Source organism: Mustela nigripes, chromosome 6 (assembly GCF_022355385.1).
Source record: "Mustela nigripes isolate SB6536 chromosome 6, MUSNIG.SB6536, whole genome shotgun sequence".
Taxonomy (NCBI): Eukaryota; Metazoa; Chordata; class Mammalia; order Carnivora; family Mustelidae; genus Mustela; species Mustela nigripes.
Window position 1 is genome coordinate 90978826 of NC_081562.1, and position 16265 is coordinate 90995090.

Sequence of the window (16265 nt, forward strand, 5' to 3'; positions counted from 1 at the left end):
GATGTCCCTCAGCGGAACAGACTTTTAAAATTCCTGATTTTGTGCGCGGTTGCTCCGCCGCTTGCCGGGAGCCGGCCCCTCCCCCCGGGGTCTATCTTCCCGTCGCTTTGGATTCACTTCCCCGCCGGTCCTACCTTTCAGAAAGTGGTTGATTTTCTGTTTCCAGAATTGCTGTTCTTCTTCTCTTCAATCTGCCGATGGATTTTCAGGTGTTTGCAATCTTTAGATAAGCTATCTAGCTGATCTCCGGCTAGCTGAAGCAGTCTCAGCTTGCTACTTCTCCGCCATCTTGACTCCTCCCTCCAACAGTTTTCTATGAGGGACAAAAATACCACATCACATCCAGCCTTACAATATACAAATAAAATATAAGACAATAGTTTCTGGGAAAGAGTTTAGAAATTTCTCCAAGATAAACTCTTAGAAGGCAATCGCATTCCTGCTCAAATTAATATGCAAATGATATAAATTAAAAGCCAATGGAATTTCTGTAAGAGTTTCATTATAGCTCACATTATCTGTCTTGAACATACAGCTATACATTTTCAAAAGATTTGTACTTTAGGTGAGGCCCATAAGAGTTGCTGCAGTACCCCATCCATATCCCATCTCATACCCACTCCATCTCAGTCTTCCTGCTGTGACATGCACCAGCCTTACTTCCTGACTTCCAACTACCAGAAGGGACATAGGGCCACAGAGGTCTATTGTGCCCATCTTTGGGGCAGGCTAGAAGCGTATGAAACCAAAACTCCTCAAGAGGAGTACTCATTCAATGACTGAGATGAATTTATGTATAAATCTCCCTTAACCCCCAAGTGGAAAAATTCTGAAGCATGTGTTTTACCCTTGTCCTCAGTTTGCACAGTAGGATGAAGATATCAGAGTAACTGTTCTTGAGAATCTTGAACCCCCAGATTCTCCTGCACTCTCTGATTTGAAGTGATCCATTCTTCCTTGCTAGAAAATAATGGCCTCCTCCTACTTGGAAAATACACAGTCCTCATCTGAACCAAATGCACTGGAAGACAGCACTTATTTTTCCTTAAATCTGCCCTCACCTCATGGCTCCAAAACAATGTCTAGAATCAAGTTTCAACATGGCATTCCTAAAGAAGTACTTTCCCTCCTACAGAAGGAAAATATTCATAAAAATAGCAAATGTAATTGCAGGAATCAAGATAACAGTCCTAAGAATGGACAACGATGGTACTATACTTGAGTAAGGGTTAAATAAAATGCTAAATAAGGGAGAGATTGCTGATATAGGGCCACTCTTCAGTGGCTCATAATTTGACATCCTGGCAAAAACACCTGGAGCCAGTCCTAATGTACTGTTAGTTTGACTCTTTGAAGCTTGGACACATTGGAGCCTACAATAAATGAGGTAGAGATGCCAGAACATCTGTTTATAAATGATGGAAATTGGAAGGGGAGGTGAATCATGAGAGACTATGGACTCTGAAAAACAATCTGAGGGGTCTGAAGGGGCAGGGGGGTGGGAGGTTGGGGTACCAGGTGGTGGGTATTATAGAGGGCACTGATTGCATGGAGCACTGGGTGTGGTGCAAAAATAATGAATACTGTTATTCTGAAAATAAATTAAAAATAAATAAATAAATCATGCAAAAGTCTCAAAAGTTAGGAATGCTGGATTGGATTTATCAACTAAAACTAGAGTACACTTAAACTGTAAGAAACCAAAGGAAATTCTCTTCACAAAACAAAGAAGCAACATTCTAATAGAGGCAACACCAGCATCACTGGAACCTTATGATGACTGTTCTTTGGCTGCTATTTGTCAATGACAAGATTCAGAGTATCAACCACCAGGCAGCAACAACCTACAGTTAAGGGCAAGGTAGACTAATTTTCATTTACCTGCAAATGGAAACACACAGTCACTGACTGTGACTAATTTTCATTTACCTGGAAATGGAAACACACAGTCACTGACCTGTAGAGATCTGTAACAATATCTAGCAGAATAGGACTGAGATGGGCAGCAAAACAGAGTATTATTTGAGCTATATAATCAAGAAGTTTCAAAAAGGTTGAGGGAAGGCAACCCAATGGAAATTCTCTTACCCAATTGACATACATGAGCCAGTTTCCACTGTCAAACCCATCTTTGAAGGAGAGGCCATGCCTTCTTGTGGAAGGATGCTGTAATGGCATAAAAATTACAGAGAGAAGGCATTCCTGGGTGGCTCAGTGGGTAAAAGGCTCTGCCTTCAGCCCAGATCATGATTCCAGGGTCCTGGGATCGAGCCCTGCACTGGGCTCTCTGCTCAATGGGGAGCCTGCTTCCCCCTGTCTCTCTCTGCCTGCCTCTCTGCCTACTTGTGATCTCTCTCTCTCTCTCTCTCTCTCAAATAAACAAATAAAACATTTTTTTTTAAATGCAGACAGAACTTTTTCAGTCAGTCCTTCCCCAAGAAGAGATCTGGTCACTTATCAGAGTAATTCTAGACCTGGGGAAAAAGGGTCTTCAAATTTTTTCAACATCTGTTAAAATTGACCTTTCAGTTTCTGTTGGAACTGACTCTGACACCATAGGACACAAATACAAATAAAGCTTTGTGTTTCAAGACCAGGTGATGGACTCCTATCTAACTATTTTGCAGTGGATCCAATGGATCTACAATCCCACCTAGTAATCATTTCTCTGGATCCAGAGTGTCTAAAAATCAGGATAGACAAATTGGTAACTATCAGATCCCTTTCATTCCTCATTGATCTATGCATATAAGCCTGGCTAAAATAGGCAAAATTAACCATTATTCACCCATGTGGTTCATAACTTGCAGTCAGAGAGAAAACCAGTACAACCACTATAGTAAACATTCACTGTATATTAAAGTGTAGGGACTAAACTTCATTCATTCTTTCCATATGAATATCCACTTGACATGGCATTATTTATTGAATCTTTCCTTTCTCCTTCCAGCTGTGAATTTGCTGTAATTCAGGTGATCAAATAAGTCTGGATCTGTTACTAGAATTTTTATTTCATTTTGCTGGCCAATTTCATTTTTTAGTTTTTCTTGTACCGATAACACAACATCTTAATTACTGTAGCTTTATAATAAGTATTGACATTTTCAGTAAGCCTTCCAACTTTGTTGTACTTCAAGATTGTCTAGCTATGTTTTGTCCTTTGCATTTCCATCTAAATTTAGAATCAGCTTTCGAAATTTTTTGAAATTAAAATTCTACAGTTCTAGGGCATCTTGGTAGCTCAGTTGGTTAAGCCACTGCCTTCAGCTCAGGTCATGATCCTGGAATCTGAGGATTGAGTCCTGGATTGGGCTCCCTGCTCAGTGGGGAGTCTGCTTCTCCCTCTGACCCTCTCTGCTCTCATGCTCTCTCTCTCTAACTCTCTCTCAAGTAAATAAATATTATCTTTAAAAGAATGTTACAGGGCGCCTGGGTGGCTCAGTGGGTTAAGCCGCTGCCTTCGGCTCAGGTCATGATCTCAGGGTCCTGGGATCGAGTCCCACATCGGGCTCTCTGCTCGGCAGGAGGCCTGCTTCCCTCTCTCTGTCTCTCTCTCTGCCTGCCTCTCCGTCTACTTGTGATCTCTCTCTGTCAAATAAATAAATAAATAAAAAAAAAGAATGTTACAGTTTTATGGAATTTCATTGCCTCAATAGATAATTTAGAGAGAAATGACATTCTTACAATATTGAACTTTCTAATGCATGACCACGGGATAGCCCTCCACTTTTTTTTTCAGCAAAGGAGGCTTCTATTTATTCTCAGTTTTACCTTTACAAGAATTGGCTTCTACAAGATTATAGTTAAAACTCTTTGGTGTAGGATATTAATTTTATACATAAGGACTAGATTTAAAAAATCAGTTTGGGGGTCTTTGATATAGTTTGAAATTTAGAAAAAAAGAAACCTAAATGATAAAAAGTTAAGATACAGAAGTATTCAATATGTTGTATCCTTTATCATAAACAACATATAATTAAGAATTCAACCATTTTTAAGTCTGAAAGTCAGATACTATCAAGCAAAATGCCATGTACAACCCATAATCCTTTTAAATTTTCAACTCAAAGACAAACAGTAAACTTTAATTTTCCAAATATTCTTAGAAAGAGTTATGAGAGGGGTACCTGGGTGACTCAGTTGATTAATCAGCTGTCTTTGGCTGGGGTCATGATCTCAGGGTCCTGAGATGGAACCCCACATCAGGCTTCCTGCTCAGTGGGGAGTTTGCTTCTCTTCCCCCTCTGCTACTCCCCCTGCTTGTGCCCTCTCTCACTTGTTCTCCCGCTCTCTCAAATAAATAAATTCTTTAAAAAGATAAAGAAAGAAAGAAAAAAGAATTATGAGAAACATCTGCCATTTACAAAATACAGCTTTCTTCAGCTTCATTTTCCTCAAATGAACCATGTGTGTTGTGAGGTAGCAATGACAGACTATGATCTTCTGTGGAGAGGATACCATCTATGCATAAATATTCCCTCTTCCCAGGAAGAATGTGAATAACAAGAAGAAAAAAAAGTCGCCCTTCATGTTTCTTCAACTACTGGTGTTTTCATAGTGTTTTAAATGCCTGATTTCAGTTTTAGCCCTCCATTTATTTAAGTCATTTTAGTTTCTTATAATAGAGTGGTTTTTGTTTCCAGGACAGCAGTTTTGCACATATTTTAATAGTTTTCTTCCTTGGTATTAAATATTTTTATATCACTATAACAGTCTCAGTATTTTAATTTATTTTATTTTATTTCCTGATTCTTTGCTGTAAGAATAAATATATAATTTACATTATGTGGCTTTCAGACACATGAAAGTGTCATCATCACTAGCCATCAGGGAGAGTCAAATTAAAATCACATTGAGATACCATCTTACACCAGTTAGAATGGCCAAAATTAGCAAGATAGGAAACAACATGTGTTGGAGAGGATGTGGAGAAAGGGGAACCCTCTTACACTGTAGGTGGGAATGCAAGTTGGTGCAGCCTCTTTGGAGAACAGTGTGGAGATTCCTCAAGAAATTAAAAATAGAACTTTCTTATGGCTCTGCCATTGCACTACTGGGTATTTACCCCAAAGATACAGATGTAGTGAAAAGAAGGGCCATCTGTACCCCAATGTTTATAGCAGCAATGGCCACGGTCACCAAACTGTGGAAAGAACCAAGATGCCCTTCAACAGACGAATGGATAAGGAAGATGTGGTTCATATACACTATGGCGTATTATGCCTCCATCAGAAAGGATGAATACCCAACTTTTGTAGCAACATGGACAGGACTGGAAGAGATGATGCTGAATGAAATAAGTCAAGCAGAGAGAGTCAATTATCATATGGTTTCACTTATTTGTGGAGCATAACAAATAACATGGAGGACAAGGGGAGATGGAGAGGAGAAGGGAGTTGAGGGAAATTGAAAGGGGAGGTGAACCATGAGAGACTATGGACTCTGAAAAACAACCTGAAGTTTTTGAAGGGGCGGGGGGGGGGGGGGGGGGGGGGGTGGGGGGACCAGGTGGTAGGTATTAGGGAGGGCACATATTGCATGGAGCCCTGGGTGTGGTGCAAAAACAATGAATACTGTTATGTACGTGATCTGAGTGACTTTGCTAAAGCCAGTGTTTAATTTTAATGTTTTCTGTAGATTCATTTGGATTTCCTATATACATAACCTGTTATCTATGATCAATAAAACTTTTCATTTTTCAATCAACTTTCCTTTCTTCTTTCTTCATTTGGCCTCTTTAAGGTGGTCAAAGATATGGATACAATGTTAAATATAAATAATGAGAGTAGTTTTCTCTTGTCTCAGAGAGATAGCTTTTAATATTTTACCACTAAATATGGTATCTCCTAAAGAGTTTATTTTTTTTTAGGTTTTCTGCATCAAATTAAAGAAATTCCCTCTACTCCAAGTTTGTCAAGAAGTTAATAAATGAGTACTGAATTTTGTCAAATACTGCTTTTAATCTATTGAGATTAACATATCATTTTCATCTATTTCTGTAATGAATCATTAATTTGTTTCCTAATACCAATCAATCTCACATACCTGGAATTAATTCAAATTGTCTTAATGTGGCACCAATTTTATATATCATTGGATTTAATTTATTAATGCTTTTTGTTTTAATTTTTCATATGCCAAAGAAAGATTAGTCTATAAGTTTAACTTATTTTCTTTAACTTGACAGACACTAATGTCAATGTTATGCTGGTTCCATAAAACCAGAAAGGGATTTTTACTCTTTATCTATGCTCTGGAAATTTTTTTAAAGAGTTTATTAATTTATTTGAGAGAGAAAGAGAGAGCAGGAGGAAGAGCAGAGGCAGAGGGAAAAACAAACTCCCCACTGAGCAGGGTGCCAGACATGGGGCTCCATCACAGGACCCCGAGATCATGATCTTAGCCAAAGGCAGATGCTTAACCAACTTAGCTACCCAGGTGCCCCTATGCTCCGGAAATTTTTTTGTAAAATGGTAAACATGAGTAACTTTGCAACTATTTTTACAAGTACTTTATGAATGAAAGATTTTGTTAAATGTGATAAATCTAAGGGGATTATATACTTCTAATCTGAAATATTAAAAATAATTGTTAAATAATAAAATAAATGTGATCATGACCCATTAATTGCTCATTAGCTTTGTCACAGATTTCCTTTAACCTCAGTTCTCCTTAGGTACATTGACCCTTCACATTCTATTATAATATGCTATACAAGTTATTTTTATCATATATCATTAGTGTCTTCTGATCAATCCCAGGGGAATGTTTTCTTTGTATTGTTTTGCTTCTTTTCCCTTCTCAATAGAATCCCTTGGGTATGTAATTAAAGGATATAAGAACACTCATATTTTTAGCATGTAAAATTAACAATGAATTATTCCCTGCTTGGTGGATATAAGAACACTTGTATCAGATTTTCCTGGATTTTTTCCATTTCCAGTTGTAAGGAATATAGAAATAACTTTCACTTGTATTAATAATAGATATGATATAATTTGGACATATTCACAGCAGCAAAGGCAAGAGAATTTATCTTGTCTAAAATAATATTAAATACAGTACTACTCAAGTCCAGAACTGATCTAAGTTCAAACTTACATACAAGAGTGAGGTAGACACAGAAAATTTACAAAAGCACAGCATATATTCCATCTTTCTGCATTAAGTTGCAACTTAAGAGCTATTTTTCTTTCAATTTCCTACTGAAATAATATTGTCTAAGCTTTGAGTACATTCATAATCCATTACTAGCTCTTTTTTTTTATATCCTAGAAGAAAATATGGGAAAACACAGGAATTAAGGTAAAAATTTTAGAGTTGGATCTATTATTTTTAATTGTAAATTAAGATAATTTTGTGGAAATCAAAAGCAGATATGTATAAGTAGCTTGATTTTTTTTTCTTTTTGGTTAATCATTTTACATCTTTTTTGGTATAGAAATACAAAATGTATAAACAGTATCTATTTACAAAATGCACTTAAATCTGTCCATTGATTTTTTTATTAATTATATAAGCTTTAAATAGCAATGCATAAACTGAGAAAAAAAGGCTAATGAAACGATCTCTAGAAAGAGAAATCTTCACTCTATGGTCATCATTTTGTCACATTTTACTTATCAACTTATTTTTGTCCGATTATACCTTCCTAGAGAGCTATTTTTCCACTTATTAATATAAAAAATAGGTTCTTGATAATTTAGCCATGGGAGAGAAGCACTAACATCAATGTGACCACTAGTGTCAGCACAGCCAAGAAAAAAGACATTAGCTCTAGATCTGCAGCAATACATAAGATGGTGATTACAAGACAATAGATGTGATAAGGACTACATTACTACATTACTACATTACTTACTACATTACTTCCATTTATTAGCCAATAAAAACAAAGCAGCTTTAGACAGAAGATACCATGAACTACTTTAAATACTTTCTCTGGAAAAAGATTCTGGAAATTGATTCTGGAAATCACCATGATATTCAGACAACCCTCTGCACTAGACCAAATTTTATTTTTTTAAATCAAAGCAGGAGAAAACTATTAAAGAAGCAATACATAATTTTTCTGGACAGGCATGAATTTTGACATGAAAGCTGCAAAAAAGAAATAAACATAAAATGGTGAAAATTTGAGATATATGTAGATTTTAAAAGACAGCTGAATAGTTGACCATATTAGGAAAGAAAGTTATTTCTTTCGCCTGGGTGGTTCAGTGGGTTAAAGCCTCTGCCTTCAGCTCAGGTCATGATCCCGGGGTCCTGGGATTGAGCCCTGCCTGCACAGGGTCCTGGGATCAAGTCCGGCATCGGGCTCTCTGCTTAGTGGGGAACATGTTTCCTCCTCTCTGCCTGCCTCTCTGCCTACTTGTGATCTCTGTCTGTCAAATAAATAAAAATCTTTAAAAAAAAAAAAAAAAGAAAGAAAGAAAGAAAGTTTCACAGGTAAAAATGATTCTAAAGAAAAAAAATTTACTTTGTTTTTGCTTTTTTTTTTGTCTTGTTTTTTGCTTTTAGGGATCATGTTAATGGTAAATTTCATAAGGAAATAATGCAACAGATCTACAAAACATTCTGAAGAAGGAGGAGGAGGTAGACAACTCTCAGTACAGGTCTTACAAACAATACAGCTATGTTTTAGGGTGTTGAAAACCACTACCTAAATTGTGCTTGCAAGAGTTTGTACGTTTTTGAATTTACAGGACAATTTCTCCTTTTGTTTATATTTATTTACTTTTCATTGTGTTATGTTAGTCATCATAAAATACATCATTAGTTTTTTTGTTTGTTTGTTTGAGTTTTTTTTATTTTTTTTAATTTATTTTTTATTTTCAGCATAACAAATTCATTATTTTTGTCCCACACCCAGTTTTCCATGCAATCCGTGCCCTCTATAATACCCACCACCTGGTACCCCGACCTCCCACCCCCCACCCCTTCAAAACCCTTAGATTGTTTTTCAGAGTCCACAGTCTCTCATGGTTCACCTCCCCTTCCCATTTCCCCCAACTCCCTTCTCCTCCCCATGTCCTCCATGCTATTTGTTATGCTCCACAAATAAGTGAAACAAATAAGTCAAATACTTGACTTATTTCACTCAGCATCATCTCTTCCAGTCCCATCCATGTTGCGACAAAAGTTGGGTATTCGTCCTTTCTGATGGAGGCATAATACTCCATAGTGTATATGGACCACATCTTCCTTATCCATTCATCCAGATGTGCTTTTTGCAAAATTTTTCTCCCAGTCTGTGGCTTTTTTATTCTTTTGGGTCTGACAGATGACCCTGAATTGCAGGTTGTGATTTTCCTCTTTCTATTTTTTACCTACTTGTTGAGTGCAACAGGAAACTTAACCATCTTCATTCTCACTCTGCTGGATTCCCACCTGAAGACACCTATGTATTTCTTCTTAAGGAATTTCTCCTTTTTAGAAATCTCGTTCACAAACTGTTTGTATTCCACGGCTCCTGGTGAGCCTTGTGACAAAGGATAGAACTATTTCCTATATAAGGTGTATGACTCAGTTGTGTTTTGTTTTGTTTTTTTATCTTTTTGGGAGTAACTGAATTTTATCTTCTGGCGGCTATGTCCTATGACTGCTATGTGGCTATATGTAGACCTCTCCACTATACCACCATCATGAGCAACAAAGTTTGCTACCAACTTGTACTCAGCTCTTGGGTAACTGGATTCCTGATCATCTTTCCTCCAATCATCTTGGGACTCAAGCTGGAATTCTGTGCTTCCAATGTCATTTATCATTTTGTTTGTGATTCTTCTCCCATCCTGCAGATCTCAAATACACATTTCCTAGAGCTAATGTCCTTTTTCTTGGCTGTGCTGACACTAGTGGTCACATTGATGTTAGTGCTTCTCTCCCATGGCTAAACTATCAAGACAATTCTCAAATTCCCTTCTGCTCAGCAAAGGACTAAAGCCTTTTCTACCTGTTCTTCCTACATGATTGTAGTTTCCATCTCTTATGGTAGCTGCATCTTCATGTATAGAAAACCATCAGCAAATAACAGAGTGACTTCAAGCAAAGGAGTAGCTGTGCTCAATACCTCAGTTGCCCTCTTATTGAATCCCTTCATTTATACACTAAGGAACCAGCAAGTGAAACAGGCCTTTAAGGACAGGGTTCAAAAAGTTTTATTTGCTTCAAACAAATGAGAAAATTCTAAAAAGTATGAAGGGGTAAAATGAATAAAAATATTGTCCTTTTAAAAAAATATTTATTTATTGGGGCACCCTGGTGGTTCAGTTGATTAAGTGGCTGCCTTTTGCTCAGGTCATAATCTCAGGGTTCTGGGATCAAGCCCTGTATCTGGTTCCCTGCTCATCAGGAAGTCTGGTTCTCCCTCCCCCGTGCTCGTGTGCTCTCTCTCTCTCTCTCACTTGCTTGCTCTCTCTCAAATAAATAAGAGAATGAGAATGGCTTAAGTACCTAGATTTATTAGATCATTTTCTACAAAATTTATCTGCTTGTTGAGATTGGGATAAAAATCATGCCATGTCTGACACTGTGAATAGACCTTGATGCTTGATGCTTTTATGCTAAAAAATATGTCATATAGATAAAGACAAATACTGCACGGTATCACTTATATGTAGAATCTAAAAGAAAATCAAACTCATATAAAAATAGAGTAGAAAGTGGTTGTACGGGGCTGGAGGTGAAGGAATTAGGGAGAGGTCTGAGGATCTATTGTATAACATGATGACTATAGTTGATAACACTTTATAACTGAATTTTGCTTAGAGAGTTGAATTTAAATGTTCTCACACACACGAGTAAATATGTAAAGTGATAAGTGTTTAAATTAACTAGATGAGAAGAATTCTCTTCTAATGTACATGTATATAATATAATCACAATGACACTTTAAATATTTTACAATTTTATATGTTAATTATACCTCAATAAAATTGAAAAGTAATCTCAAAAAAATCATTGTTTATGACTGGCTATTTATAAGGCAAGCATGCTGCCCTATTTCTCCATTTGCCACTGAGTTAGCTCACTCGGGTAGCATGTCCTCACCTAGTGATTTCAGAAAAGTTCAGGTTCAAATTTAGCAGGTGCATCAAGCCAATTTAAGGAAACTCATCTTAGCCACATTCTTTATCTACCTTTATCATGAATGAAAAAAAAATATTTACACTCATCTTATGTCTGTGTTTATTTCTCAATTTGTTTGGAACACATATTAAGGAAATGTGTGATTAAATAATATGGTCTTGAAAACTAATATCATGGGATACCATTACCTATGTGACCAAGCTCTAAGCCCAGAAGATAAACCAGATGTGTACAGAAAATGATTTTTCACCTCTGGTTAAAGAATTCAGAAACCATGGTGTGTTAGCAGTTATATAAACTTGAGATCACTGAGCACTTGATAATCACAAGTTAAATTCTATTCCCCCATCTTAGTGCTGTAGGTAGACTAAGAAATTCCCACATGGAGAAAAAAGCAAAGATAAATCTTAACCAAAGTACATACGTCTCCTAGATTTAAACTGATGAATTAGTAGCATAGGTTATGGCAGAATCCAAAAATCAGAGAAGCTAAATATTTTAGAAATCTGAAGTTAAACCATAACTATAGGGTGAGGATTGCTGCCCAAATGCTTTTGCCTGGTTGAAATTTGGAAGACCGCTAAACATTATTGGTCCATATGGGGACTGAACTTAGAGAATTTCTCTTTTAGCACTCTAAGATCTTGAGATACCCATGTAGGGCCTTTGAGTTCCTTTCATGGACTCACAGTAGGAGGTTCTGTAATGGAACAGATGATTAACACCAAGAAAAATGCGTAGAACCAGGCTTTCCCCAACAAAGCTGAAGACCCAGATAATAAGGCCATTTTTCCTTTTTCCCTCTTTTCTTGCTTTTACTTTTTCTCCCCATTCCCACTTGTTCTTCATTTTATATATGGTAATCTGATGTTTTAAATTTAATCTGATCACTTTATAGTATATTATTCAATTAAAATAATATCATTTATTGTTAACAGTATTAATAAAGTATATGTGTATATATACAAATGTAACACATGTTACTTTTATCTTTATACATTATTTATGATGTACATCTTTCTCAATTTTAGTATTGGAAGGTATTTCTTGGGATATTCCTTGAAATCATCTTGCTGTCTCTAGAGAAGCAGATGCATTTACTTGAACAAAAAGAGTCTTTCAGAAATCAATAAAACTACCTTTGAAGGCTAGTTCTATCACTTGCTAGCAATAATTCGTTTTTCTAAACTTTGATTTGTCTACACTTCTCCAGTGTAAATTATGACAATAAATAAAAGTTGTAGGGATATTTTGAGGTTTATCAGTATTATAAATTCTCAATAAATTTTGGTTTTCATTCTATTTCGTTCAGAAATTTAAAAATAAACATTTTAACAGGATAGTCATGACTTTCTTTCATCCTTTGTTCACAGATTCATGCCAAATGTTACCTTTGTATTTTTTTATCTTCACATAAAAATTATCTTTTTGCATTGTCAGAAGTACCAAATCACTGTATTGGGAGATTATCTATCATGTTAACTGATATTTGTCCATGTGCCAGGAGTAAAGCATTCTAGAATTTGGCATACAGAGAGACGTTCTCTAAGGCATTTAACATTTAGAGTAGAATAAAGACAAGTAAAGATGACATTGTAGTTTGATGAGAGTTCTGAGTGCAGGAACTTAGTGGTGATAGAAATCTAATGGGTAAGACCGACCAGGCATGGTGATGTCGTGCTGTTGGAACAGTAAGACAAAGTAAGCAAATGATTCCTTGTGGAAATGGCATTTCAACTAGAGGACTCTGGGGACTGGGTAGTTGAAAAGGCGGGGCAGGGAGGTGGGGGGAATTCCTGCTTATAGACACTGCAATATGAGCAATAACCTGAAGTAAAAGAAAAAGTATCTAAGGAGGTTTTAATATGTTGAACTGCAGAAGTGGAAGTTGATCAATGTAAGGAGTAATTAAATGCTGATGGTTCTTTGAGAGTTATCATTAGGTATATATTTTGGACTCTAGAAATATCTAAAGATTTCATTTTTTAAAAGCAAATCATTTCATTGATATTAATATTCGCATTGTAGTCTGTTTCTCTTTTCTCTATTCCTAGTATATTTGGCTTGCTGGTTATTTACTATCAATTTTCTAGAACTAATTAGTTCTCTTCCACCTCCTGCCATCTGCCTGCTTAATTTAAATACCTACATTCAAAATTTAACATTTCATTTAGTACATCAGTATCAATCTGTTTTATGTAGTTTCAATGTCGGCTTTAATTCTTTAATAGGGAGTACCAGTGCATTTCTCCTTTCATCTTAATTTAATTCATGCCCGTTTTGGCAATTTTTAAATAACTTTGATATTGGATTGGATTCATTCAATAAAATATGTGAATCTTGTGGTTTTAAAGCTTTATCAGTAAATGCTTTTTTGAAATTTTAAATCTTTATGCTTACTCCTTGTTTTAAAATTCATTTTGAGTTTTTGAAATTTTTTTTTGGCTGTTACACTTAGAAAAAGCGTTGATTCTTTTTAACATTATTTCTCTTCTAGAGTATTTTTTGTGGAGGAATAATGTACACTATTGCACCAGTATTTTATGAATAGTTTCCCAATCCTTTCAGCATTGGTAAGGGAAGGTTGAGAGTGAAGTCACGCTTAGATTTCCTGAAACAACTATTCTCATTTTTTTCTTAATAAAGATTATCATTCTCAAAAAAGTTGACTTATGAGGTGTAAAGGGTGACTTGATCAGTGGCAGTACTGAATGGAAACCCAAATCTACATCAAGACAAAATAGGATAAAAACTAAAGAAAACATGCTTAGGGATCAACATTCCCCTAGTTCTTTGAGAGCAATATAAATCTTTTGACTAAGTCATTAAAGGCTTGTTTCACTTGTTTGTTCCTCAGAGTATAAATAAATGGATTTAGCATGGGTGAAATGGAAGTAGTGAGCATAAATACGCCCTTATTAATGGCCATTTCATCTTTTGCCGAAGGTTTGATATACACAAAGATACAGCTTCCATAGGTGATAGAAACTACAATCATGTGGGAAGAACAGGTAGAAAAAGCTTTAGTCCTTTGCTGGGCAGAGGGGAATTTTAGAATTGTTCTGATGATATACAGGTAGGACAAAATCACACACACAAGAGTCATAATGAAGATTAACACAGAGCATACAATAATCATCTGCTCAATGAACCATGTATCTGAGCATGAGATCTTCAGGATAGGATTAGCATCACAGGCAAAGTGGTCAATGGCATTGGAGTCACAGAAATCCAGGTCAAGTCCTAAGCTAAGTGGTGGGAGTATGACCAACAAAGTAGTCATCCAACAGCAGAAGATTAGCCTTTTGCAGACCCTGTGGTTCATGATAATCATGTAATACAGGGGTTTGCAGATGGCTATGTATCGATCAAAGGACATGGCAGCAAGGAGAAAAAATTCTGTTACTCCAAAAAGATATGTAAAAAAAAGTTGGCATGCACAAGCATTATAGGTAATAGTCCTATCACCTGTTGCTAAACTGTACAAGAATCTAGGGATACAGGCAGAAGTGAATGAGATTTCTAAGAAGGAAAAATTTTGGAGAAAAAAGTACATTGCAGTTTTAAGGTGAGAATCCATTAATATGAGAATGATGATGGTCAGGTTTCCAGTTATACTCAACATGTAGGTAATAAGTAGAAATATAAAAATCAGAATCTGTAGTTGAGGGTCATCTGTTAATCCCAGAAGGATGAAACTGGTTAGTGACGTATGGTTTCTCATTCCTGGGTCCTGATTTCTGCCCAATTTGCATATAAAACTGAGAGACTCAAGATCTGAGAAGAAGGTTGAAAAAATGTGTTACAATGGATTTGCTTAGAAAATCCTAGCAATGTATTTTACATATATTTTGTTTTCCTTGATAATGAATATTTCTTAATAATTCATGCTCTCAGCTCTGCTGACATGTCATCTGATAGGTTTGAAACTTAGCTTTCAGATGTTTTGACCACAATACATGGCAAGATATACATTTTATATTGCAGTCTAATGTACATGCACACACATACACACAAACACACACACACAAATATACACACAAATGCACACTTGCATATTAGTGAAACAAAAACTTCCCCCAAAAAAATACTTATCCACCTTGCCTTCTGATGCTTTCTATTCTAATTTATGAAAAATAAATGTAAATATCACCCAATTGACTTTATACTCTACTAAATGATCATGACTGTATTTGAAAAAAATATATTTTTTAGGGATTGTTAAGTAATATAGTCCAAGTAAAACATAATTATTTATGATTTTTAAGGGTACACTATCCTTGTACTTTACACTTTGGAATAGATTTATTCATGACACACTTCCACCCCTTGGGGCAATGAAATCATAAACTTTGGGGTATCCTTTTTTCCTAAGAATATTTCTCTTATCACTAACTGAAATTTTACTCAGTTTCATTATCTGCTTGAAGCTATTTTTCCTGGAGAAATTGGAAGCACATGAGGAGTGGTTATGGCACAAGGTGTTTCTATATCCATCTACCAAAGCAACTGAGGTCACTATTCCACCGCCATGAACAACCTATACTGCAAAAGACATCTTACATATAAAAAATCCCTCCCTACATCTTTCCCATGACTTTCTCACATTGTTAATGCCTTTATCTGATTTGTACTGATTGCCCACTTTGGTGCAGAACGGCAACCATTTTAGTACACACCAAATTCACTAATAAGTGAGAAAATGTTCTATACACAACTGAAGAATATTAACCTTAATGTTTTATAATGCAGTCTGATATTTGTCTGACTGACACATTTAGACACCTTCTTATTAAGTCACTGATGTTATCATCAGCTCTGTGACTGTTAAGTGCATTCACCAATCTGACTTCTATCCTTAGCTGCTTATGATAAGGTTTCTGAACACATCACTCCACTGAAACTATTCTTGGCAAGTTTACCTGTTATTTCTTTAAGTATCAGTGAAGTGTAGTCATTTCATTTGCATCTTTTTGTTGATCAATCACTCCTTTCTTTTTATAATCTTCTTGACACATTGTTTGCATGAAATCCACAATCTGGTTTTTGTTTTACCCTTCTGTTTTCTCCTTTAAAATTATCTCTTCCCCTACTCACTTTTATTCCACTGATATTTCTCACACTTCACCCCTAAATCCTCTTCCCTTCTTCTCTGTGTATTTTCCTGGGAACTGCTT

The 16265-nt window shown here is 35.9% G+C and overlaps 1 protein-coding gene and 1 pseudogene across 1 annotated transcript; one reads left to right on the plus strand and one right to left on the minus strand.

Annotated features, from left to right (window-relative positions):
* LOC132020371 (olfactory receptor 6C6-like) overlaps positions 1-13558 on the plus strand; it is an 89815-nt pseudogene extending 76257 nt beyond the window's left edge.
* A 315-nt stretch (positions 13559-13873) lies between these two features.
* LOC132020773 (olfactory receptor 6C2-like) lies at positions 13874-14812 on the minus strand. Its single transcript, XM_059404919.1, has one exon. The coding sequence runs from the start codon at positions 14810-14812 to the stop codon at positions 13874-13876; it is 939 nt and encodes a 312-aa protein (XP_059260902.1).
* Positions 14813-16265: the final 1453 nt, after the last annotated feature.

Bases quoted from the DNA above. Each gene is read 5' to 3' on its own strand.
- LOC132020773 (XM_059404919.1), bottom strand. From the start codon at position 14,812: ATGAGAAACCATACGTCACTAACCAGTTTCATCCTTCTGGGATTAACA.